The sequence below is a fragment of the Hemiscyllium ocellatum genome (genome assembly GCF_020745735.1).
Source record: "Hemiscyllium ocellatum isolate sHemOce1 chromosome 38 unlocalized genomic scaffold, sHemOce1.pat.X.cur. SUPER_38_unloc_4, whole genome shotgun sequence".
Lineage (NCBI taxonomy): Eukaryota > Metazoa > Chordata > Chondrichthyes > Orectolobiformes > Hemiscylliidae > Hemiscyllium > Hemiscyllium ocellatum.
The window spans coordinates 155,348-182,489 of record NW_026867522.1 but is presented as its reverse complement, the minus strand read 5'-3'; the positions used below and the strand labels follow the sequence as shown (position 1 = coordinate 182,489).

At 51.0% G+C, this 27,142-nt stretch overlaps 1 protein-coding gene across 1 annotated transcript; it reads left to right on the top strand.

Annotated features, from left to right (window-relative positions):
- The first annotated feature begins 1,160 nt into the window (after positions 1-1,160).
- Positions 1,161-13,384, top strand: LOC132808772 (IgGFc-binding protein-like). The gene is made up of 5 exons (XM_060822220.1): positions 1,161-1,182; positions 2,054-2,463; positions 9,141-9,711; positions 11,161-11,759; positions 12,662-13,384. The coding sequence occupies exons 1-5, from the start codon at positions 1,161-1,163 to the stop codon at positions 13,382-13,384; spliced, it is 2,325 nt and encodes a 774-aa protein (XP_060678203.1).
- The last annotated feature ends 13,758 nt before the right edge of the window (positions 13,385-27,142 follow it).

Below are 27,142 nucleotides of genomic sequence, written 5' to 3'. Positions count from 1 at the left end.
ATCCCACCCGAACCAATCCCACCCGATCCAAACCGATCCCACCCGATCCAAACCGGCGCCACCCAAACCGATCCCACCCAATCTGGACCCACCCGAACCGCTCCCACCCGAACCGATCCCACCCGAACCGATCCCACCCGAACCGGCCCCACCCGAACCGGCCCCACCCGAACCGATCCCACCCGAACCGATCCCACCCGAACCGATCCCACCCGAACCGGCCCCACCCGAACCGATCCCACCCGAACCGGCCCCACCCGAACCGGCCCCACCCGAACCGGCCCCACCGGAACCGATCCCACCAGAACCGGCCCCACCCGAACTGATCCCACCCGAACCGGCCCCACCCGAACCGGCGCCATCCGAACTGATCCCACCCGAACCGATCCCACCTGAACCGATCCCACCCGAACCGGTCCCACCCGAACCGATCCCAACCGAACCGATCCCACCCGAACCGATCCCACCCGAACCGGTCCCACCCGAACCGGCCCCACCCGAACCGATCCCACCCGAACCGATACCAACCGAACCGATCCCACCCGAACCGATCCCACCCGAACCGGTCCCACCCGAACCGATCCCACCCGAGCCGATCCCACCCGAACCGATCCCACCCGAACCGGCCCCACCCGAACCGATCCCACCCGAACCGATCCCACCCGAACCGATCCCACCCGAACCGGCCCCACCCGAACCGATCCCACCCGAACCGATCCCACCCGAACCGATCCCACCCGAACCGGCCCCACCCGAACCGATCCCACCCGAACCGATCCCACCCGAACCGATCCCACCCGAACCGATCCGACCCTCTTGGCCTTTCGATCGAGACCCTTACTCACGTGTAGGTGTCCGTCATTATCGGGAGATTGAGATTGAGACCCTTACTCACGTGTAGGTGTCCGTCATTATCGGGAGATTGAGATTGAGACCCTTACTCACGTGTAGGTGTCTGTCTTTATCAGGAGATTGAGATTGAGACCCTTACTCACGTGTAGGTGTCTGTCATTATCAGGAGATTGAGATTGAGACCCTTACTCACGTGTAGGTGTCTGTCATTATCAGGAGAGTCCCCGGATGCTTTCCCCTTTCACCTACCTTCCCAAGTTCAGAATGCCCTTGGATATTCAGCTCCTAATCATCGTCAGCTTGCAGCCATGTCGGTGTGTTATCGACCAGGTCAGGTCCCTCCAAACATTTCAGGAAGGCAGCCCTGACCCGAATCTTGCTGGTAGTTTTGAGCAGATGTGAGGTGGATATTCCAGGACTGACGCAGCTGATCAAAACCCCTCAATTTTAAACAAAACAGAATTTATTTACAGAATACCGACTGAAACACAAACAAAAGAGAATAAAAACAGAATAATTTAATGTTTCCGAAACTCGTCCGACCATCCCAAATTAATGGTGCAGTTCCAAATTCCTGCAACAGTCTCCATAAAGACCCCTTGGCCAAAAAAAAGGTGAAATTAAATATAGGGTCTTGCAGGAGAGAGAGCGAGAGTGAGATGGCAGAGCGATTCGGCATGGAACACCTTTTAACATGTAAGTGTTTGTTTTGAAATCCCAGCGTCTCGGAGCAGCCACACTGTGAAAACCAAACCCAAGCCGAGCTCGGAGAAATGCCCACTCCCTCTTCATAGTTCAAATGCTTTATTTTAAAAACTTGGAGCTTGGAAACTTGCCTGAGGGGTATCTATTAGCTGGAATCAAATTGGCCCTAAACCCCATAATAACTGGACGCAACAAAATCTATGCATTTACAACCCCCTGAAAGAAAACATCTCCTTGTAAAAGGACAGCATCATCACAAAGGACAATTAAATCTTACTCATTTACCTTAAATTTTGCATTTAAGTCATCAGTATTTTTGTGCACAATCATATAAACTGCCTTTAAAGCAATCTTTTCTAACATTATTCTCCATTTTATTCCTATTTAATACCTGTCCGTTGCTGTGCAGATGTCAAATATCGCTCAAATCGATAGCTGGGGTAAGGGGTTAGGTGATTGACTGCTTATCCTTAACAATTCAACATCCTTCTTCCAGGGAGATATATCCGTCAGGATGATAGCTTCTGGACCACCTCGAGGTGTGAAACAAAATGTAAATGCAACAGCAACAGCTCTCTGGTCTGTGAACATAAACCATGTGCTCCATACGAGTTCTGTCTCTCATCACCCTCCTTTTACATCTGCAAGCCAGCCTCCGTTCAGACCTGCAGCATCTTCGGGGACCCCCATTATCAAACCTTCGATGGCCAGCTGTTTCATTTCCAAGGGACCTGCACCTATGTCCTGGCTGAGGTGTGTCAGAGGAACACAAGTTTACCTTCTTTCAGAGTGGAGGCAAAGAACGAGAACCGTGAGAACAGAGTAGTGTCCTGGCTCAAACTAATCCGACTGTTCATCTACAACACGGAGATCACCTTGATCAAAGGAACGACCCATCAGATCCTGGTAAGTACAGGGACTGTGAGGAACCTGGCGTCGCTGGGTGGTACCTTCTACCTGGTGTTCAGTACAACTTGCAATTCTGATGTAAAGATCCAGATTTAAAACTTCACCGCAAACTTCTGAGCAGCAAATCATTCATTGAGAGGAATTTAAACATAGGACAATGACAAGAGTGGGACAGTGGGATTGGTTTGGGGATTGATACAGGGCTATGGGAAGAGAGTGGGACAGTGGGATTAGTTTGGGGACTGATACAGGGCTATGGGGAGAGAGCGGGGCAGTGGGATTAGTTTGGGGATCGATACAGGGCTATGGGGAGAGAGCGGGGCAGTGGGATTAGTTTAGGGATCGATACAGGGCTATGGAGAGAGAGTGGGGCAGTGGGATTTGTTTGGGATCAATACAGGGATAAGGGGAGAGCGCGGGGCAGTGGGATTAGTTTGGGATCAATACAGAGCTATGGGGAGAAAATGTGGGGCATTTTGGGGATTACTACAGGGCTATGGGGAGAGGCTGGGCAGTGGGATTAGTTTGGGGATTGATACAGAGTTGTTGGGAGAAAATGGGGCACTGGGATTAGTTTGGGGATTGATACAGGGCTATGGGGAGAGAGCGGGGGGCAGTGGGATCTGTTTGGGGATTGATACAGGGCTATGGGGAGAGAGTGGAGGCAGTGGGATTAGTTTGGGGATTGATACAAGACTATGGGGAGAGAGTGGGGCAGTGGGATTATTTTGGGGATTGATACAGGCTATGGCGAGAGAGCGGGGGGCAGTGGGATCTGTTTGGGGATTGATACAGTGCTATGGGGAGAGAGTGGAGGCAGTGGGATTAGTTTGGGGATTGATACAGGGCTATGGGGAGAGAGCGGGGGCAGTGGGATTAGTTTGGGGATTGATACAGGGCTATGGGGACAGAGCACGGGGCAGTGGGATTAGTTTGGGGATTGATACAGGGCTATGGGGAGAGAGCGGGGGCAGTGGGATTAGTTTGGGGATTGATACAGGGCTATGGGGACAGAGCACGGGGCAGTGGGATTAGTTTGGGGATTGATACAGGGATATGGAGAGAGAGCGGGGGGCAGTGGGATTAGTTTGGGGATTGATACAGGGCTGTGGGGAGAGCAAGGCCTGTGGGATTAATTTGGGGATTGATACAGAGCTATGGGGAGTGTGCACAGGTCAGTGGGATTAGTTTGGGGATCGATACAGGGCTATGGCGAGAGTGTGGGGACAGTGAGATTAGTTTGGGGATCGATACAGGGCTATGGGGAGAGAGAGCGGGGGCAGTGGGATTAGTTTGAGGATTGATACAGGGCTATGGGCAGTGAGAAGGGCAGTGGGATTAGTTTGGGGAATTGATACAGGGCTATGGGGAGTGTGCACAGGTCAGTGGGATTAGTTTGGGGATTGATACAGAGTTGTTGGGAGAAAATGGGGCACTGGGATTAGTTTGGGGATCGATACAGGGCTATGGGAGAAAGGTGGGCCATGAAAATAGTTTTGAGCTTGATATAGAGCTATGGGGAGAGCGCCCAGGGCAGGGGAGATGAGGTTGGAAATTGATACAGGGCTATGGGGAGAGAGTGGGGCAGTGGGATTAGTTTGGGGATCGATGCAGGGCTATGGGGAGAGAGTGGGGCAGTGGGATTAGTTTGGGGATTGTTACAGGGCTGCAGGGAGAGAGTGGGGCAGTGGGATTAGTTTGGGGATCGATGCAGGGCTATGGGGAGAGAGTGGGGCAGTGGGATTAGTTTGGGGATTGATACAGGGCTGCAGGGAGAGAGTGGGACAGTGGGATTAGTTTGGGGATCGATGCAGGGCTATGGGGAGAGAGTGGGGCAGTGGGATTAGTTTGGGGATTGATACAGGGCTATGGGGAGAGCGCGGGACAGTGGGATTAGTTTGGGGATTGTTACAGGGCTGCAGGGAGAGAGTGGGGCAGTGGGATTAGTTTGGGGATTGATACGGGGCTATGGGGAGAGTGCGGGACAGTGGGATTAGTTTGGGGATTGATACAGGGCTATGGGGAGAGCGCGGGACAGTGGGATTAGTTTGGGCTTCGATACAGGGCTATGGGGAGAGAGCGGGACAGTGGGATTAGTTTGGGCTTCGATACAGGGCTATGGGGAGAGCGCGGGACAGTGGGATTAGTTTGGGGATTGTTACAGGGCTATGGGGAGAGAGCAGGGGCAGTGGGATTAGTTTGGGGATTGATACAGGGCTATGGGGAGAGAGTGTGACAGTGGGATTAGTTTGGGGATTGATACAGGGCTATGGGGAGAGAGTGGGACAGTGGGATTAGTTTGGGGATTGATACAGGGAAATGGGGAGAGTGGGGCAGTGGGATTAGTTTGGGGATTGATACAGGGCTATGGAGAGAGAGCACGGTGCAGTGGGATGAGTTTGGGGATTGATACAGGGAAATGGGGAGAGTGGGGCAGTGGGATTATTTTGGGGATTGATACAGGCTATGTGGAGAGCACGGGGACAGTGGGATTAGTTTGGGGATTGATACAGGCTATGGCGAGAGTGCAGGGACAGTGAGATTAGTTTGGGGATCGATACAGGGCTATGGGGAGAGAGAGCGGGGGCAGTGGGATTAGTTTGAGGATTGATACAGGGCTATGGGCAGTGAGAAGGGCAGTGGGATTAGTTTGGGGAATTGATACAGGGCTATGGGGAGTGTGCACAGGTCAGTGGGATTAGTTTGGGGATTGATACAGGGCTATGAGGAGAGCGCGGGACAGTGGGATTTGTTTGGGATCAATACAGGGCTGTGGGGAGAGCGCGGGGCAGTGGGATTAGTTTGGGAATTGATACAGGGCTATGGAGAGAGAGTGGGGCAGTGGGATTAGTTTGGGATCAATACAGAGCTATGGGGAGAAAATGTGGGGCGTTTTTGGGATTAATACAGGGCTATGGGGAGAGGCTGGGCAGTGGGATTAGTTTGGGGTTTGAGACAGAGTTGTTGGGAGAAAATGGGGCACTGGGATTAGTTTGGGGATCGATACAGGACTATGGGAGAAAGGTGGGCCATGAAAGTAGTTTTGAGCTTGATATAGAGCTATGGGGAGTGCGCCCAGGGCAGGGGAGATGAGTTTGGGAATTGATACAGGGCTATGGGGAGAGCGCGGGACAGTGGGATTAGTTTGGGGATTGTTACAGGGCTATGGGGAGAGTGCGGGACAGTGGGATTAGTTTGGGGATTGATACAGGGCTATGGGGAGAGTGCGGGACAGTGGGATTAGTTTGGGGATTGATACAGGGCTATGGAGGGGGAGCACTGGGCAGTGGGATTAGTTTGGTGATTGATACAGGGCTATGGGGACAGAGCACGGGGCAGTGGGATTAGTTTGGGGATTGATACAGGGCTATGGAGAGAGAGTGGGGGGCAGTGGGATTAGGTTGGGGATTGATACAGGGCTATGGGGAGAGAGTGGGGCAGTGGGACTAGTTTGGAGATTGATACAGGGCTATGGGAAGAGAGAGCGGGGGCAGTGGGATTAGTTTGGGGATTGATACAGGGCTATGGACAGTGGGATTAGTTTGGGGAATTGATACAGGGCTATGGAGAGAGAGCACGGGGCAGTGGGATTAGTTTGGGGATTGATACAGGGCTATGGGAAGAGAGCGGGGACAGTGGGATTAGTTTGGGGATTGATACAGGGCTATGGGAGAGAGAGCAGGGGCAGTGGGATTACTTTGGGGATTGATACAGGGCTATGGGGAGAGAGCAGGGGCAGTGGGATTAGTTTGGGGATTGATACAGGGCTATGGGAGAGAGAGCAGGGGCAGTGGGATTACTTTGGGGATTGATACAGAGCTATGGGGAGAGAGCACGGGTCAGTGGGATTTGTTTGGGGATCGATACAGGGCTATGGGGAGAGAGCACGGGTCAGTGGGATTAGTTTGGGGATCGATACAGGGCTATGGGAGAAAGGTGGGCCCTGAAAGTAGTTTTGAGCTTGATATAGAGCTATGGGGAGTGCACCCGGGCAGAGGAGAATTGTTTGGGAATTGATACAGGGCTATGGGGAGAGAGGTCAGGGGCAGTGGGATTAGTTTGGGGATCGATACAGGGTTATGGGGAGAGTGCACGGGTCAGTGGGATTAGTTTGGGGATCGATACAGGACTATGGGGAGAGAGAGCGGGGGACAGTGGGATTAGTTTGGGGATTGATACAGGGCTATGGGAGAGAGAGCGGGGGACAGTGGGATTAGTTTGGGGATCGATACAGGGATATGGGGAGGGAGCGGGGCAGTGGGATTAGTTTGGGGATCGATACAGGGCTCTGGGGAGAGAGCGAGACAGTGGGATTAGTTTGGGGATCGATACAGGGATATGGGGAGAGAGCGAGACAGTGGGATCAGTTTGGTGATTGACACAAGGCTATGGAGAGAGAGCACGGGGCAGTGGGATTAGTTTGGGGATTGATACAGGGCTATGGGGAGAGAGTGGGGCAGTGGGATTAGTTTGGGGATTGGTACAGGGCTATGGGGAGAGAGCGGTGGACAGTGGGATTAGTTTGGGGATCGATACAGGGCTATGGGGTGAGAGCGAGACAGTGGGATCAGTTGGGGGATTGATACAGGGCAATGGGGAGAGAGCGGGGGGCAGTGGGATTAGTTTGGGGATTGATACATAGCTATGGGAGAGAGAGCAGGACAGTGGGATTAGTTTGGGGATTGATACAGGGCTATGGGGAGAGAGAGCGGGGGACAGTGGGATTAGTTTGGGGATCGATACAGGGCTATGGGGAGGGAGCGGGGCAGTGGGATTAGTTTGGGGATCGATACAGGGCTATGGGGAGAGAGTGGGGCAGTGGGATTAGTTTGGGGATCGATACAGGGCTATGGGGAGAGAGAGCGGGGCCAGTAGGATTAGTTTGGGGATTGATACAGAGCTATGGGGAGAGAGCGGGGGCAGTGGGATTAGTTTGCGAATTGATACAGGGCTATGGGGAGAGAGCGGGGGCAGTGGGATTAGTTTGGGGATTGATACAGGGCTATGGGGAGAGAGCGAGACAGTGGGATCAGTTTGGGGATTGATACAGGGCTCTGGGGAGAGAGTGGGGCAGTGGGATTAGTTTGGGGATTGGTACAGGGCTATGGGGAGAGAGCGGGGGACAGTGGGATTAGTTTGGGGATCGATACAGGGCTATGGGGAGAGAGTGGCGCAGTGGGATTAGTTTGGGGATTGGTACAGGGCTATGGGGAGAGAGTGGGGGACAGTGGGATTAGTTTGGGGATCGATACAGGGCTATGGGGTGAGAGCGAGACAGTGGGATTAGTTTGGGGATTGATACAGGGCTATGGGGAGAGAGCGGGGGACAGTGGGATTAGTTTGGGGATTGGTACAGGGCAATGGGGAGAGAGCGGCGGGCAGTGGGATTAGTTTGGGGATTGATACAGGGCTATGGGGTGAGAGCGAGACAGTGGGATCAGTTTGGGGATTGATACAAGGCTATGGAGAGAGAGCACGAGGCAGTGGGATTAGTTTGGGGATCGATACAGGGCTATGGGAAGAGAGAGCAGGGGCAGTGGAATTAGTTTGGGGATGGATACAGGGCTATGGCGGGAGAGAGCGGGGTCAGTGGGATTAGTTTGGGGATTGGTACAGTGCTATGGGGAGAGAGCAGGGGGCAGTGGGATTAGTTTGAGGATTGATACAGGGCTATGGGGTGAGAGCGAGACAATGGGATCAGTTTGGGGATTGATACAGGGCTATGGGGAGAGACTGGGGCAGTGGGATTAGTTTGGGGATTGATACAGGGCTATGGGGAGAGAGAGCAGGGGAAGTGGGATTAGTTTGGGGATCGATACATGGCTATGGGGAGAGAGCGGTGGACAGTGGGATTAGTTTGGGGATCGATACAGGGCTATGGGGAGAGAGAGCAGGGGCAGTGGGATTAGTTTGGGGATTGATACAGGGCTATGGGGAGACAGAGCGGGGGACAGTGGGATTAGTTTGGGGATCGATACAGGGCTATGGGGAGAGAGAGCGGGGGACAATGGGATTAGTTTGGGGATTTATACAGGGCTATGGGGAGAGAGAGCGGGGTCAGTGGGATTAGTTTGGGGATTGATACAGGGCTATGGGGAGAGACTGGGGCAGTGGGATTAGTTTGGGGACTGATACAGGGCTATGGGGAGAGAGCGGGGGACAGTGGGATTAGTTTGGGGATTGATACAGGGCTATGGGGAGAGAGCGGGGGACAGTGGGATTAGTTTGGGGATTGATGCAGGGCTATGGGGAGGGAGCGGGGGACAGTGGGGTTAGTTTGGGGATTGATACAGGGCTATGGGGAGAGAGCGGGGGACAGTGGGATTAGTTTGGGGATTGATACAGGGCTATGGGGAGGGAGCGGGCGACAGTGGGTTTAGTTTGGGGATTGATACAGGGCTATGGGGAGAGAGCGGGGGGCAGTGGGATTAGTTTGGGGATTGATACAGGTCTATAGGGAGAGAGCGGGGGGCAGTGGGATTAGTTTGGGGATTGATACAGGGCTATGGGGAGATAGTGGGGCAATGGGATTAGTTTGGAGATTCATACAGGGCTATGGGAGAGTGAGCGGGGGACAGTGGGATTAGTTTAGGGGATTGATACAGGGCTATGGGGAGAGAGCGGGGGCAGTGAGATTAGTTTGTGAATAATGCTGCGATTGCTTCCATTCACAGCTGAATGGGACTCGAGTCTCGGTGCCGGTTGTTATCGGAGGGGGTCAGATCCGTGTTTCCATGAGTGGATTCATGGTCACGGTCAGCACAGAGTTCGGTCTCAAAGTACAATTTGATGGTTCGAGCCATGCCAGCATCTCCCTGCCGGCCAGTTTCGGAAATGCGACCTGCGGACTCTGCGGGAACATGAACACTGAGCTGGCCGATGAGTTCCAATTGCCCAATGGGACGGTTGTTGACTCGGAGGTGGAGTTTGGAAGAAGTTGGAGGGTTTCTGATGGTGATGAGATGTGTGAGGACCAGTGCAGCGGGCAGTGTGAGCTCTGTACCCCAGAACAATCCAGCCTCTACAGTGGCCAGAGTTACTGTGGCCTCATCGACAGGGTGGACAGTGCATTCAATATCTGCCACACTGCCCTGCCAGCACAGGGTTTCGTCCAGAGCTGTGTCTTGGATCTCTGTGCTTCGGGCGGTGCTATGCCAATCCTGTGCCAGGCGATCAGCACCTACGCAGCAAGGTGCCGCCAACAAGGAGTGTCCGGGTTTGATTGGAGGGGGCCAGGACTGTGCGGTAAGTCCCCACTGTATGACAATCCAACTTCACAAGGTTAAAAGGCTAAACATTCGTACAATCATAGAGTCCCCACAGTGAGGAAGCAGGTCATTCAGTACATCGAGTCCAAACTGACCCTCCCAAAGGGCATTCAACCAGACCCACTGTCCAACCTTATCCCAGCATTTCCCAAGAATGACCCACCCTAACCTGTACATCCCTGGACACTTTGGGGCAATTTCCAATGGTCAACCCACCCTAACCTGCACATACCAGGACACTATGGGACAATTTCCCATGGCCAATACACCCTAACCTGCACATCCCTGGGCACTATGGGATAATTTCCCATGGCCAATCCACCCTAACCTGCACATCCCTGGGCACTATGGGACAATTTCCCACGGCCAATCCACCCAAACCTGCACATCCTTGGGCACTATGGGACAATTTCCCACGGCCAATCCACCCAAACCTGCACATCCTTGGGCACTATGGGACAATTTCCAATTGTCAATCCCACCCTAACCTGCACATCCCTGGACACAATGGGACAATTTGCCACGGCCAATCCACCCTAACCTGCACATCCTTGGGCACTATGGGACAATTGCCCATGGCCAATCCATCCTAACCTGCACATCTCTGGGCACTATGGGACAATTTCCTATGGCCAATCCACCCTACCCTGCACATCCAGGGCACAATGGGACAATTTCCCATGGCCAATCCACCCTAACCTGCACATCCTTGGGCACTATGGGACAATTTCCCATGGCCAATTCACCCTAACCTGCACATCCCTGGGCACTATGGGACAATTTCCCATGGCCAATCCACCCTAACCTGCACATCCCTGGGCACTATGGGACAATTTCCCATGGCCAATCCACCCTAACCTGCGCATCCCTGGGCACTATGGGACAATTTCCCATGGCCAATCCACACTAACCTGCACATCCCTGGGCATTATGGGACAATTTGCCACGGCCAATCCACCCTAACCTGCACATCCCTGGGCACTATGGGACAATTTCCCATGGCCAATCCACCCTAACCTGCACATCCCTGGGCAATATGGGAGGAAACTGGAGCATCCGGAGGAAGCCCTTGCAGACACGGTGAGAATGTCCAGATTCCCTGGTTGGTCCATGGTTCTGTGGTAATGCTGACCATTGACCACAGTGTCTCCCAAGGACCGAATGCCTGAGCTGTAAAAGCATCGATTACAGTTCCTCGGAAGAGGAACCCATTTGTGGAACCACACACTGGTGAAAATCTCAAAGGAACAGGTCTGTTCCAAGCGAAGGCTCAGTTACAGGTGAATTTTTATTCCAAAAGTCAAATGAGAGGGAACATCACTGGGTCGCAATAATCAAGGCACTATGGTGATTTCACTGAACATAAACGTCCGATTGGTCTTTGTCACATTATTTAATCAGAACATTCTGTATATCTGTGTTTCAGAGATGCAGTGTCCACCACACAGTCACTACGAGAGCTGCACTAGCGCCTGCCCAGCCACTTGCACTGATCCTAACGCGCTGTTGTTTTGCAACGAGCCGTGCGTGGAGGGCTGCAAGTGTGACAGGGGTTACTTCCTGAGCGGAGGGGTGTGTGTGACCTCCGCTGAGTGTGGCTGCTCCTTCCAAGGTCGTTACTACAGCAAAGGTGAGCGTGTCATCCTGACTGAGAACTGCAGTCAGAAATGTAGCTGCCTCAACGCCAGTGTTGGCATGAGCTGTTCCGCTTTCAGCTGTGGGCACCATGAAGATTGTCGCCTGGTGAACGGGGTACGGGACTGTTACCCCAGAGCACGTGGCACCTGCCTGGCCTCCGGTGACCCCCATTACACCAGCTTTGACGGCAAGAGGTTTGATTTCCAAGGCTCTTGTAAATACACCTTGAGTAAATGGTGTGGAGAGGCTGGGAACCTGACCACATTCAGCATTGATGTGGAGAATGATCATCGCGGATCCCAGGCTGTGTCCTGGACACGTCTGGTCGAAGTTCAGGTGTATGGCCATCGGATCCAGGTGTCGAGGGGTCAAACAGGCAGCGTGCAGGTAAACACGCGGACAATGTGAGGGATTGGCACTGACAGAGCAGAGAGAGGATGTTCGGCCCATCGTGGGTATCAGAGGGATTGTGCTGGATCCTGAATGCCAGGGAAACACATTCCCAATTTCAGTCTCCCAGAGGTGTGCTCTCCAGACTCCCCCTTAACCAACACGCCGCCCACCCCCCCACACTGACCATGGGGTTTGTAACCCTCCCTCCTGGATCGTCTCTCAATGACCCTCTGGCTCATTCATTATTCTGCTAAAGGGAGTGTTAGAATCCCCACAAACAGAAAGAGACCATTCCACCCATTGAGTGCGCACTGACCCTGGGAAAGGCATCGCACCCTGATCCATTGTCCCACAACACAATCCCAATAACCCTGCATCTCTCATAGCTCACACACCTGGCCTCAAATCCCTGGACACTATGGGACAATTTCCCATGGCCAATCCGACCTAACCTGCACATCCTGGGCACTATGGGACAATTTCCCATGACCAATCCACTCTAACCTGCACATCCCTGGACATTATGGGACAATTTCCCATGGCCAATCCACCCTAACCTGTACATCCCTGGACATTATGGGACAATTTCCCATGGCCAATCCACCCTAACCTGCACATCCCTGGACACGATGGGACAATTTCCCATGGCCAATCCACCCTAACCTGCACATCCCTGGGCACTATGGGACAATTTCCCACGGCCAATCCACCCTAACCTAGCCACATAAAGTCAATGTGGTTTGGAGAAATGGGTCCCTGGTGGAGGTGTCCCAGGAAGAGCAGAGTTTCGGGAGAATCCCTGATCCTGAGGGAGGGATATTGGGGGGAGGGGAGAGTGAGTTGTTGCTGTGTCCCTATATCTGTCACACCTCCAGCTTGTGTTGCTCTGTTGCCAGGTAAACGGAGAGAGTGTCAATTTGCCAGTGAGTTTAGAATCCGGGAAAGTCCGTGTTTTCCGGAGCGGATCGGCGGCGGTGCTGGAGACGGTGTTTGGGCTCCGAGTGTCCTACGACTGGAGCCATTACGCGGTGGTGATGGTTCCCAGTCTGTATTCGGGATCACTGTGCGGACTGTGTGGAAACTTCAACGGAGAGCCGGCAGATGATTTTGTGTCTCCCAACGGCACGGCGCTGCCTACAGCAGCAGTGTTCGGGAACAGCTGGAAAATCTCCCATCCCGAGGCTGTGTGCTCGGACGATCCGGGCTCGGTGATTCGGTGCAGTGACTCTGACCGCCGTCTCTTGAGCTCCGAAAGTTACTGCGGTGTTCTGAGCAACGTCAGTGGGCCATTCCACCGGTGTCATTCGGTGCTGAGCCCGATGAGTTCCCAGGAAAACTGCATCTATGATCTGTGCGCGGTGGGAGTGAGCGAGGAGCTGCGGTGTCAGGCGATTGGATCGTACGCCGCAGAGTGTCAGAGACGGGGAGTGATGACCGGAGATTGGAGAAATGCCACGGGCTGCGGTAAGGACCAAAGTTGTCTTTGGGAGCTACTGGCCCCTGCTCCAAATCACGGTCACTCCGAGCTGGTGGTCACTGCCTTTGGCTGTTTCCATGGGGACATGGGGGGAGGTGGCCACTCAGCCCGTCATCAGGGAGGCAGCTCAGGGCTGATCTGACTGCTCCCCGTTCCTGCTAGCCCACTCCCTGATAAACTTTCAGCACTGTGTTTATCATCAACCTAACCACCTCTGCCTTAAACATATTCAGGGACTGGGAAATTGTCCCATAGTGTCCAGGGATGTGCAGGTTAGGGTGGATTGGCCATGGGAAATTGTCCCATAGTGCCCAGGGATGTGCAGTTTATGGTGGATTGGCCATGGGAAATTGTCCCATAGTGCCCAGGGATGTGCAGTTTATGGTGGATTGGCCATGGGGAATTGTCCCATAGTGTCCAGGGATGTGCAGGTTAGGGTGGATTGGCCATGAGAAATTGTCCCATAGTGTCCAGGGATGTGCAGGTTAGGGTGGATTGGCCATGGGAAATTGTCCCATAGTGTCCAGGGATGTGTAAGTTAAGGTGGATTGGCCATGGGGAATTGTCCCATAGTGCCCAGGGATGTGCAGTTTATGGTGGATTGGCCGTGGGAAATTGTCCCATAGTGCCCAGGGATGTGCAGTTTATGGTGGATTGGCCGTGGGAAATTGTCCTATATTGTCCAGGGATGTGCAGGTTAGGGTGGATTGGCTGTGGGAAATTGTCCCATAGTGTCCAGGGATGTGCAGGTTAGGGTGGATTGGCCATGAGAAATTGTCCCATAATGTCCAGGGATGTGCAGGTTAGGGTGGATTGGCCATGGGAAATTGTCCCATAGTGTCCAGGGATGTGTAGGTTAGGGTGGATTGGCCATGGGGAATTGTCCCATAGTGTCCAGGGATGTGCAGGTTAGGGTGGATTGGCAATGGGAAATTGTCCCATAGTGCCCAGGGATGTGCAGTTTATGGTGGATTGGCCATGGGAAATTGTCCCATAGTGTCCAGGGATGTGCAGGTTAGGGTGGATTGGCTGTGGGAAATTGTCCCATAGTGTCCAGGGATGTGCAGGTTAGGGTGGATTGACCATGGGAAATTGTCCCATAGTGCCCAGGGATGTGCAGGTTAGGGTGGTTTGGCTGTGGGAAATTGTCCCATAGTGTCCAGGGATGTGCAGGTTATGGTGGATTGGCTGTGGGAAATTATCGCATAGTGCCCAGGGATGTGTAGGTCAGGGTGGATTGACCATGGGAAATTGTCCCATAGTGCCCGGGGATGTGCAGGTTAGGGTGGATTGGTCATGCGAAATTGTCCCATAGTGTCCAAGGATGTGTAGGTTAGGGGGGGATTGGCCATGGGAAATTGTCCCATTGTATCCAGGGATGTGCAATTTAGTGTGGTGTGGCCATGGGAAAGTGTCCATTAGTGTCCATGGATGTGCAAGTTAGGGTGAACTGGCCATGCTAATTTACCCACAGTGTTAGGTACACAAGTCAGAGGGAAATGGGTCTGGGTGGGTTACTCTTCAGAGGATCGGTGTGGAATTGTTGGGCCAAAGGGCCTGTTGCCATTCTGTTGGAAAACTAACCAAACTATCCTTCAATCCATTGACCCCTCCCACCCCGGATATGATCTCCTGTCAGGCAAAGATACCAAAGTTTAAACAAAGGGTGAATCGAAAGAGGTTCTTTAAGTACATTAAATGAAAACGAATAACTAGAAAGAGAATAGGCCCCTCAAATACCAAAGGGGACACGGATGTGGCGAACTGAAAACGTGTTGCTGGAAAAGCACAGCAGGTCAGGCAGCATCCAAGGAGCAGGAGAATCGACATTTCGGGAATGAGCCCTTCTTTCCTGCCCGAATCGTCGATTCTCCTGCTCCTTGGATGCTGCCTGACCTGCTGCGCATTTCCAGCAACACATTTTTAGTTCTGATCTCCAGCATCTGCAGTCATAGAAACATAGAACAGAGAACAATACAGCACAGAACAGGCCCTTCGGCCCACGATGTTGTGCCGAACATTTGTCCTAGCTTAAGCACCTATCCACATACATATCCAATTGTCGCTTAAAGGTCACCAATGATTCTGACTCTGCCACTCCCACAGGCAGCACATTTCATGCTCCCACCACTCTCTGGGTAAAGAACCTGCCCCTGACATCTCCCCTATACCTTCCACCCTTCACCTTAAATTTATGTCCCCTTGTAACACTCTGTTGTACCCAGGGAAAAAGTCTCTGACTGTCTACTCTATCTATTCCCCTGATCATCTTACAAACCTCTATCATGTCACCCCTCATCCTTCGCCGTTCCAATGAGAAAAGGCCTAGCACTCTCAAACTATCCTCGAACGACCTATTCTCCATTCCAGGCAACATCCGGGTAAATCTCCTCTGCACCCTCTCCAAAGCTTCCACATCTTTCCTAAAGTGAGGCGACCAGAACTGCACACAGTACTCCAAATGTGGCCTAACCAAGGTCCTGTACAGCTGCAACATCACCTCACGACTCTTGAATTCAATCCCTCTGCTAATGAACGCTAATACACCATAGGCCTTCTTACAAGCTCTATCCACCTGAGTGGCAACTTTCAAAGAGCTATGAACATAGACCCCAAGATCCCTCTGCTCCTCCACCTGACTAAGAACCCTACCGTTAACCCTGTATTCCACATTCTTATTTGTTCTTCCAAAATGGACAACCTCACACTTGGCAGGGTTGAACTCCATCTGCCACTCCTCAGCCCAGCTCTGCATCATATCTAAGTCCCTTTGCAGCCGACAACAGCCCTCCTCACTATCCACAATTTCACCAATCTTCGTATCGTCTGCAAATTTACTGACTCACCCTTCGACTCCCTCTTCCAAGTCATTAATAAAAATTACAAGCAGCAGAGGACCCAGAACTGTTCCCTGCAGAACTCCACTTGTAACTGGGCTCGAGGCTGAGTATTTACCATCTCCCACCACTCTCTGACTTCGACCGGTTAGCCAGTTCTCTATCCAACTGGCCAAACTTCCCACTATCCCATGCCTCCTGACTTTCTGCATAAGCCTACCATGGGGAACCTTATCAAATGCCTTACTAAAATCCATGTACACTACATCCACTGCTCTACCCTCATCCACATGCTTGGTCACCTCCTCAAAGAATTCAATAAGATTTGTAAGGCAAGACCTACCCCTCACAAATCCGTGCTGGCTGTCCCTAATCAAGCAGTATCTTTCCAGATACTCATAAATCCTATCCCTCAGTACCCATTCCATTACTTTGCCTACCACAGAAGTAAGACTAACTGGCCTGTAATTCCCAGGGTTATCCCTATTCCCTTTTTTGAACAGGGGCACAACATTTGCTACTCTCCAGTCCCCTGGTACCACCCCCGTTGACAGTGAAGACAAAAAGATCATTGCCAACGGTACTGCAATTTCCTCTCTTGCTTCCCACATAATCCTAGGATATATCCCGTCAGGCCCGGGGGACTTGTCTATCCTCAAGTTGTTCAAAATGCCCAACACATCTTTCTTCCTAACAAGTATCTCCTCTAGATTACCAGTCCGTTTCATACTCTCCTCTTCAACAATACGGTCCCTCTCATTTGTAAATACTGAAGAAAAGTACTCATTCAAGACCTCTCCTATCTCTTCCGACTCAATACACAGTCTCCCACTACTGGGCCCTACTCTCGTTCTCGTCATTCTCATGTTTCTCACATACTCATAAAAGGCCTTGGGGTTATCCTTGATCCTACCCGCCAAAGATTTTTCATACCCTCTCCTAATCCCTTTCTTCAGCTCCCTCCTGGCTATCCTGTATCCCTCCAACGCTCTGTCTGAACCTCGTTTCCTCAACCTTATGTAAGCCTCCTCCTTCCTCTTTACTAGACATTCAACCTCCCTCGTCAACCAAGGCTCCCTCACACGACCATCTCTTTCCTGCCTGACAGGTACGTACATATCAAGGACACGTCGTATCTGTTCCTTGAAAAAGTCCCACATTTCAACGACATCCTTCCCTGACAGCTACTGCTCCCAACTTATGCTCCTCAGATCCTGTCTTGCAGCATTGTATTTACCCTTCCCCCAACTGTAAAACCTGCCCTGTTGCACTATCTCACTAGAAGACGTATATGTAGGAGAACAGGAGATGTGTGAGGTCCTCAATCAATCTTTCTCCAGTGTGTTTACTGTAGAGAAAGACATGAAGAGTTGGAAACTTGGGGAAGGTTGTGGTGATATCTTGGGGACAATCCATATCACAGTCAAGATGGTGTTGAATGTATTAGAGTGTATGAAGGTGGATAAATCTCCTGGTCCTGACCAGCTACATCCATGAACATCGCAAGAGGCTGGAGAAGAAATTGCCGGGCTCCCAGGCTGATATTTTTGCATCATCGTTAGCCACGAGTGAGGTCATGAAAGGCTGGAAGGTAGTGAAGGTTGTGTCATTATTCAAGAAGGGCTGCACAGAAAAACATGGGAACAATGGGGCAGTCAACCTCACATCGGTGTTGGGGAAGGACCTTGCGAAGATGCTGAGGGATCAGATATGCCTGCATTTGGAAAGATAGGGTTGGGTGAGGAGTATCAGCATAGTGTTGTGAGTGGGAGGTCATGCCTCACAGATGTGTTGGAGTTCTTTGATGAAGTGCCCAGGAAGGTTGATGAGGGGAGGGTGGAAGATGGAGTGTATATGTATTTCAGCTGCAAATGTGTTGCTGGTCAAAGCACAGCAGGCCAGGCAGCATCTCAGGAATAGAATTCTCTATTCCTGAGATGCTGCCTGGCCTGCTGTGCTTTGACCAGCAACACATTTGCAGCTGTGATCTCCAGCATCTGCAGACCTCATTTTTTACTCTTGTATATGGATTTCAGTCAGGCCTTTAATAAGGTTTCATATGATTGGCTGATCTGGAAGGTTAGATCGCATGGATTACAGGGAGAGCTGGCAAATTGGATCCATAATTGGCTTGATTATAGGAAGCAGAGGGGACTAGTGGAAGGTTCCTTGTTGGACAGGGGGCCTGTGACTAGGGGAGCTTCATGAAAGGGAGAGCCTTAAGGAGTGTAGTGGAACAGAGATCTTGGAGTTCAGGTGCATGTTTCTCTGAAAGTGGAGTCATAGGTAGACAGGGCAGTGAGGACGGTTTCTGGTACACTGGCCCTCATCAGTCAGGGCACTGAGTACAGAACTTGGCAAGTGATGTTGCAGTTGTACAGGACGTTGGTGAGGCCACACTCGGAGTATTGTGTTCAGTTTCGGTCACCTTGCTAAAGGAAGGATGTTATTAAACTGGAAAGAGTGCAGGGGCAAGTTACAAGGATGTTGCCTGGACTCAATGGTCTGAGTTATAGGGAGAGGTTGGACAAGCTGGGGTTCTTTTCATGTGAGTGTGGGAGACTGACGGGGTGACCTTGTAGAAGTGTTCAAGATCATGATTGGCACTGAGAGGGTGAATGCGCTCAGTTTTTTTTCCCCAGGGTTGGGGAATCAAAGACTAGATGGTGTCAGTTTCTGATGAGGGGGGAAAGGATAAAAGGGAAGCTGAGGGGTAATTTTTTCACACAGAGGGTGGTACGTACATGGAATGAGCTGCCAGTGGAAGTAGCTGTGGCTGGTACATTAACAACATTTAATGGTGAATGAGGTACATGGGAAATGATAAAACAAATCAAATCACAAATGAAAGAAAAGAAAACATCTTGCAATCATATAAAAGATCCACTAATATCTGCTCTGTGTTTCCTGTTAACCAGCCAATTACTAACCCATTCCAATATTAAAAACCACACAACACCAGGTTATAGTCCAACAGGTTTGATTGGAAGCACACTAGCTTTCGGAGCGACGCTCCTTCATCAGGTGATAGTGGAGGGCTCGATCCTGACGCACAGAATTTATAGCAATAATTTACAATGTGATATCACTGAAATTATACTTTGAAAAATTGTTTGTTCAGTCTTTCATCTGTTAGAATACAGTGATAGTTTCACTTCTTTCATGTGTAAATCACAAAACCTTTTTTTAAATGTTGCATTCTCAGGTTAGCTGTTAACAATGGTGATAGCTGGACAATATGTTGAAGGTGTTAGCCCCCTGTGTTCTCCGTCTATGACCTGATGTTTAGATTGATTCTAATCTAAAAAGGGAGATAACGGAGTTCCACATAAATTCATGCAGTTTTTGAGCTCAGAGTTCTACATGAATGTATGCAGTTTTTGAGCAAAGTATAATGTAACTCTGCAAGTACAAATTCACCCCACAAAATATATGTGTGCATGTGGGTCTTTGTCTGTCTGTGTGTCTGTCTGTCTGGGGTGGAGGCTGTGAGTATGAGAATGTGTGTGTGTGTGTGTGTGTGTGTGTGTGTGTGTGTGTGTGTGTGTGTGTGTGTGTGTGTGTGTAGTGCAATGGTGATCACCTGTAATGTGACATGAACCCAAGGTCCCAGTTGAGGCCCTCCCTATGGGAACCGAACTTAGCTATCAGCCTCTGCTCGGCCACTTTTCTCTGCTGCCTGTCCCGAAGTCCACCTTGGAGGATGGTCACCCGAAGGTCTGAGGCTGAATCTCCTGGACCACTGAAGTGTTCCCCAACTGGGAGGGAACCCTCCTGTCTGTTGATTGTTGTGCGGTGCCCATTCATCCGTTGTCGTAGCCTTTGCTCGGTTTCCCCAATGTACCATGCCTCCGGGCATCCTTGCCTGCAACGTATAAGATAGACAACGTTGGCTGAGTCACATGAGTGCCTGCCATGTACAAGGTGGGAGGTGTCCCCACGTGTAATAGTGCTATCTATGTCCACCGTGACAGGGTTGTATGGAGTTGTCCTGAGAGCCGGGCAGCTTGCTACGAACAAGGACCTGTTTGAGGTTTGGTGGTTGTTTAAAGGCGAGTAGTGGAGGTGTGGGGAAGGTCTTGGTGAGGTGCTCATCATTGATAATGTGTTGCAGGTCACGAAGAACATGGTGTAGTTTTTCAGCTCCAGGGAAATACTGAACAACGAAGGGTACCCTGTCGGCTGCATCACGTATATATTTTGTGGGTGAATTTGTACTTACAGGGTTACATTGTACTTTGCTCAAAAACTGCATGAATTTATGTAAAACTCTGTTATCTCACTTTTTAGATTAGAATCAATCTAAACATCAGGCCATAGACGGAGAACACAGGGGGCTAACACCTTCAACATATCACCAGCTATCACCATTGTTAACAGCTAACCTGAGAATGCAACTTTTTAAAAAAAGGTTTTGTGAAAGAAGTGAAGCTATCACTGTATTCTAACAGATGAAAGACTAAACAATCAAGTTTTCAATGTATAATTTCAGTGACATCACACTGTAAATCTTTGCTATAAATTCTGTGTTACGATCGAGCCCTCCACTATCACCTGATGAAGGAGCGTCGCTCCGAAAGCTAGTGTGCTTCCAATTAACCCTGTTGGACTATAACCTGGGGTTGTGTGATGTTTAATTTTGTACACCCCAGTCCAACACCTGCATCTCCAAACCATTCCAATCTGTTACACACAACATTGTCAACTTCATTTTCCCTCAATCATCTTTGTTGTAACTGTCGATCGAACACTTTCTGGAATCTAAGTCCAGGATCTGAGTCAGAGATTTGCTGAAGACAGCTTTACCAAGCAGTGACCGGTCAGAATAGAGCAGTGTAACCTTATGGAGCCTGAGCATTCTGCTGAGTCCAGTCCATCCCATCCTGTCTGTTAGTGACAGGTCATTGGGATAAGGACTGTCTCTGTGTTCAACAGCAGACAGTGAAACTGAACAGAGCAATGGATTGCTGCTTGCAATGGTTTCACATCTGGGCACATTGTGGGGAAAGATTTCCCTTTGGGATCACTGACTGTCATTCCCCTTACTCTGTGTCATTTTGTGTTTCAGAGATGCAGTGTCCACCACGCAGTCACTACGAGAGCTGCACTAGCGCCTGCCCAGCCACTTGCACTGATCCTAACGCGCTGTTGTTTTGCAACGAGCCGTGCGTGGAGGGCTGCAAGTGTGACAGGGGTTACCTCCTGAGCGGAGGGGTGTGTGTGACCTCCGCTGAGTGTGGCTGCTCCTTCCAAGGTCGTTACTACAGCAAAGGTGAGCGTGTCATCCTGACTGAGAGCTGCAGTCAGAAATGTAGCTGCCTCAACGCCAGTGTTGGCATGAGCTGTTCCGCTTTCAGCTGTGGGCACCATGAAGATTGTCGCCTAGTGAACGGGGTACGGGACTGTTACCCCAGAGCACGTGGCACCTGCCTGGCCTCCGGTGACCCCCATTACACCAGCTTTGACGGCAAGAGGTTTGATTTCCAAGGCTCTTGTAAATACACCTTGAGTAAATGGTGTGGAGAGGCTGGGAACCTGACCACATTCAGCATTGATGTGGAGAATGATCATCGCGGATCCCAGGCTGTGTCCTGGACACGTCTGGTCGAAGTTCAGGTGTATGGCCATCGGATCCAGGTGTCGAGGGGTCAAACGGGCAGCGTGCAGGTAAACACGTGGACAATGTGAGGGATTGGCACTGACAGAGCAGAGAGAGGATGTTCGGCCCATCGTGGGTATCAGAGGGATTGTGCTGGATCCTGAATGCCAGGGAAACACATTCCCAATTTCAGTCTCCCAGAGGTGTGCTCTCCAGACTCCCCCTTAACCAACACGCCGCCCACCTCCCCACACTGACCGTGGGGTTTGTAACCCTCCCTCCTGGATTGTCTCTCAATGACACTCTGGCTCATTCATTATTCTGCTAAAGGGAGTGTTAGAATCCCCACAAACAGAAAGAAGCCGTTCCGCCCATTGAGTGCGCACTGACCCTGGGAAAGGCATCCCACCCTGATCCACTGTCCCGCAACACAATCCCAATAACCCTGCATCTCTCATAGCTCACACACCTGGCCTCAAATCACTGGACACTATGGGACAATTTCCCATGGCCAATCCACCCTAACCTGCACATCCCTGGGCACTATGGGACAATTTCCCACGGCCAATCCACCCTAACCTAGCCACATAAAGTCAATGTGGTTTGGAGAAATGGGTCCCTGGTGGACGTGTCCCAGGAAGAGCAGAGTTCCGGGAGAATCCCTGTTCCTGAGGGAGGGATATTGGGGGGAGGGGAGAGTGAGTTGTTGCTGTGTCCCTATATCTGTCACAACTCCAGCTTGTGACTCTCTGTTGCCAGGTAAACGGAGAGAGTGTCAATTTGCCAGTGAGTTTAGAATCCGGGAAAGTCCGTGTTTTCCGGGGCGGATCGGCGGCGGTGCTGGAGACGGTGTTTGGGCTCCGAGTGTCCTACGACTGGAGCCATTACGCGGTGGTGATGGTTCCCAGTCTGTATTCGGGATCACTGTGTGGACTGTGTGGAAACTTCAACGGAGAGCCGGCAGATGATTTTGTGTCTCCCAACGGCACGGCGCTGCCTACAGCAGCAGTGTTCGGGAACAGCTGGAAAATCTCCCATCCCGAGGCTGTGTGCTCGGACGATCTGGGCTCGGTGATTCGGTGCAGTGACTCTGACCGCCGTCTCTTGAGCTCCGAAAGTTACTGCGGTGTTCTGAGCAACGTCAGTGGGCCATTCCACCGGTGTCATTCGGTGCTGAGCCCGATGAGTTCCCAGGAAAACTGCATCTATGATCTGTGCGCGGTGGGAGTGAGCGAGGAGCTGCGGTGTCAGGCGATTGGATCGTACGCAGCAGAGTGTCAGAGACGGGGAGTGATGACCGGAGATTGGAGAAATACCACGGGCTGCGGTAAGGACCAAAGTTGTCTTTGGGAGGTACTGGCCCCTGCTCCAAATCACGGTCACTCCGAGCTGGTGGTCACTGCCTTTGGCCGTTTCCATGGGGACATGGGAGGAGGTGGCCACTCAGCCCGTCATCTGGGAGGCAGCTCAGGGCTGATCTGATTGCTCCCTGTTCCTGCTAGCCCACTCCCTGATAACCTTTCAGCACTGTGTTTATCATGAACCCAACCCCCTCTGCCTTAAAAATATTCAGGGACTGGGAAGTTGTCCCATAGTGTCCAGGGATGTGCAGTTTATGGTGGATTTACCGTGGGAAATTGTCCTGTAGTGTCCCGGGGAAGTGCAGGTTATGGTGTATCAACCATGGTAAATTGTCCCATAATGTCCCAATGACTGACCATAGGAAATTGTCCCAATGTATCCGGGAATGTGTGGGTTAGGGTGAATTGGCCATGGGAAATTGTCACACAGTGTTCCAAAGATGTGCAGGTTCGGTTGGATTGGCCACGGGAAATTGTCCCATAATGTCCAGGAATGTGCAGGTTAGGGTGGATTGGCCATGGGGAATTGTACCATTACGTCCAGGGATATGTAGGTTAAGGTGGATTGGCCATGGGAAATTGTCACATTGTGCAGGGGATATGCAGGTTAAGGTGGATTGGCCATGGGAAATTGTCTCATAGTGTCCAGGGATGTGCAGGTTAGGGTCGATTAGGCATGGGAAATTGTTCCATACTGTCCAGGGATGTGCAGGTTAGGGTGGGTTGACCATGAGAAATTGTCCCATCATGCCCCAGGGATGTGCAGCTTTGGGTGGATTGGCCATGGTAAATTGTCCCATAGTGTTCAGGGATGTGCAGGTTAGGGTGGATTGGCCATGGGAAATTATCCCATAGTGCCCAGGGATGCGCAGGTTAGGATGGATTGGTCATGGGAAATTGTCCCATAGTGTCTAGGGATGTGCAGGTTAGGGTGGATTGGCCATGGGAAATTGTCCCATGGTGTCCAGGGATGTGCAGGTCATGCGAATTGGCCATGGGAAATTGTCCCATAGTTTCCAGGGATGTGCAGGTTAGGGTGGATTGGCCATGGGAAATTGTCCCATAGTGTCCAGGGATGTGCAGGTTCGGGTGGATTGGCTGTGGGAAATTGTCCCATAGTGCCCAGGGATGTGCAGGTTAGGATGAATTAGTCATGGGAAATTGTCCCCTAGTGTCCCAGGGATGTGCAGGTTAGGGTGGATTGGCCATGGGGAATTGTCCAATCGTCTCCAGGAATGTGCAGGTTAGGATGGATTAACCATGGGAAATTGTCCCATAGTGTCCAGGGATGTGCTGTTCAGGGTGGATTGACCATTTGAAATTGTCCTGTCGTGTCCAGGAATGTGCAGGTTAGCTGAATTGGCCATGGGAAATTGTCCTATAGTGTCCCAGGGATGTCTATTTTAGGGTGGATTGGCTGTGGGAAATTGTCCCATGGTGCCCAGGGATGTGCAGGTTAAGAGTGGGTAGGCCATGGAAAATTGTCCCATTGTGTCCCAGGGATGTGTAGGTTAGGGTGGATTGGTTGTGGGAAATTGTCCCATAGTGTCCAGGGATGTGCAGGTTAGGGTGGATTGACTGTGGGAAATTGTCCACAAGTCCCCAGGGATATGCATGTTAGCATCGATTGGGCATAGAAGTTGTCCCATAGTGTCTAGGGATGTGCAGGTTTGGGTGGATTGGCCATGGGAAATTGTCCCACAATGTCCAGGGATGTGTAGGTTAGGGTGGATTGGCCATGGGAAATTGTCCCACAATGTCCAAGGATGTGTAGGTTAGGGTGAGTTGGTCATGGGGAATTGTCCCATAGTGCCAGGGATAGACAATAGACAATAGACAATAGGTGCAGGAGTAGGCCATTCAGCCCTTCGAGCCTGCACCACCATTCAATATGATCATGGCTGATCATTCCTAATCAGTATCCGCTTCCTGCCTTATCCCCATATCTCTTGATCCCACTATCCTTGAGAGCTCTATCCAACTCTTTCTTAAATGAATCCTGAGACTGGGCCTCTACTGCCCTCTGGGGGAGAGCATTCCACACACCCACCACTCTCTGGGTGAAGAAGGTTCTCCTCATCTTTGTCCTAAATGGTCTAGCCCATATTTTTAAGCTGTGTCCTCTGGTTTGGGAGTCACCCATCAGCGGAAACATGTTTCCTGCCTCCAGTGTGTCCAATCCTTTCATAATCTTATATGTCTCAATCAGATTCCCTCTCAGTCTTCTAAACTCAACGGTATAAAAGCCCAGTCGCTTCAGTCTTTCAGTGTAAGGTAATCCTGCCATTCCAGGAATTGACCTCGTGAACCTACGCTGCACTCCCTCAATAGCCATAATGTCTTTCCTCAAATTTGGAGACCAGAACTGTACACAATACTCCAGGTGTGGTCTCACCAGGGCCCTGTACAGCTGCAGAAGCACCTCTTTGCTTCTATACTCAATCCCTCTTGTTATGAAGGCCAGCATGCTATTAGCCTTCTTCACTACCTGCTGTACCTGCATGCTTACCTTCATTGACTGGTGTACAAGAACACCCAGATCTCTCTGTACTGCCCTTTTACCTAAATTAGTTCCATTGAGGTAGTAATTAGGGTGTGTAGATTAGGGTGGATTGGCAATGGGAAATTGTCCCATTGTGCCCTGGGATGTACACTTAGGGTGGGTTGGCCATGGGAAATTGTCCCATAGTGCCCAGGGATGTGTAGGTTAGAGTGGATTGGCCATAGGAAATTGTCCCATTGTGCCCAGGGATGTGCAGGTTAGGGTGGATTGGCCATGGGAAATTGTCCTGTAGTGCCCAAGGATGTGCAGATTAGATGAGTTGGCCATGGGAAATTGTCCCATAGTGCCCAGGGATGTGTAGGTTAGAGTGGATTGACCATAGGAAATTGTCCCATTGTGCCCAGGGATGTGCAGGTTAGGGTGGATTGGTCATGGGAAATTGTCCTGTAGTGCCCAAAGATGTGCAGATTAGCTGAGTTGGCCATGGGAAATTGTCCCATAGTGCCCAGGGATGTGCAGGTTAGGGTGAATTGGCCATGGGAAGTTGTCCTGTAGTGCCCAAGGATGTGCAGATTAGCTGAGTTGGCCATGGGAAATTGTCCTATAGTGTGCCAGGGATGTCTATTTTAGGGTGGAATGGCCTTAGAAAATTGTCCAATAGTCCCCAGAGATATGCATGTTAGGGTCGATTGGGCATGGGAAATTGTTCCATAGTGTCCAGGGATGTGCAGGTTAGGGTGGGTTGGCCATGGGAAATTGTGGCATAGAATCCTAGGGATGTGTAGGTTAGGGTGGATTCACCATGGGAAATTGTCCCATAATGTCCCAATGATTGACCATGGGGAATTGTCCCATAGTGTCCGGGGATAGGCAATAGACAATAGACAATAGGTGCAGGAGTAGGCCATTCAGCCCTTCGAGCCTGCACCGCCATTCAATATGATCATGGCTGATCATTCCTAATCATTATCCGCTTCCTGCCTTATCTCCATAACCCTTGATTCCACTATCCTTGAGAGCTCTATCCAACTCTTTCTTAAATGAATCCAGAGACTGGGCCTCCACGGCCCTCTAGGGCAGAGCATTCCACCCAGCCACAACTCTCTGGGTGAAGATGTTTCTCCTCATCTCTGTCCTAAATGGTCTAGCCCATATTTTTAAGCTGTGTCCTCTGGTTTGGGAGTCACCCATCAGCGGAAACATGTTTCCTGCCTCCAGTGTGTCCAATCCTTTCATAATCTTATATGTCTCAATCAGATCCCCTCTCAGTCTTCTAAACTCAAGGGTATACAAGCCCAGTCGCTTCAGTCTTTCAGTGTAAGGTAATCCTGCCATTCCAGGAATTGACCTCGTGAACCTACGCTGCACTCCCTCAATAGCCAGAATGTCTTTCCTCAAATTTGGAGACCAGAACTGTACACAAAACTCCAGGTGTGGTCTCACCAGGGCCCTGTACAGCTGCAGAAGCACCTCTTTGCTTCTATACTCAATCCCTCTTGTTATGAAGGCCAGCATGGTATTAGCCTTCTTCACTACCTGCTGTACCTGCATGCTTACCTTCATTGACTGGTGTACAAGAACACCCAGATCTCTCTGTACT

Coding starts and splice junctions, on each gene's coding strand:
- LOC132808772 (XM_060822220.1), top strand. CDS start 1,161: ATGTCGGTGTGTTATCGACCAG. Junction 2,464..9,140: donor GAACGACCCATCAGATCCTG/GTAAGTACAGGG, acceptor TTCCATTCACAG/CTGAATGGGACTCGAGTCTC. Junction 11,760..12,661: donor GTCAAACAGGCAGCGTGCAG/GTAAACACGCGG, acceptor CTCTGTTGCCAG/GTAAACGGAGAGAGTGTCAA.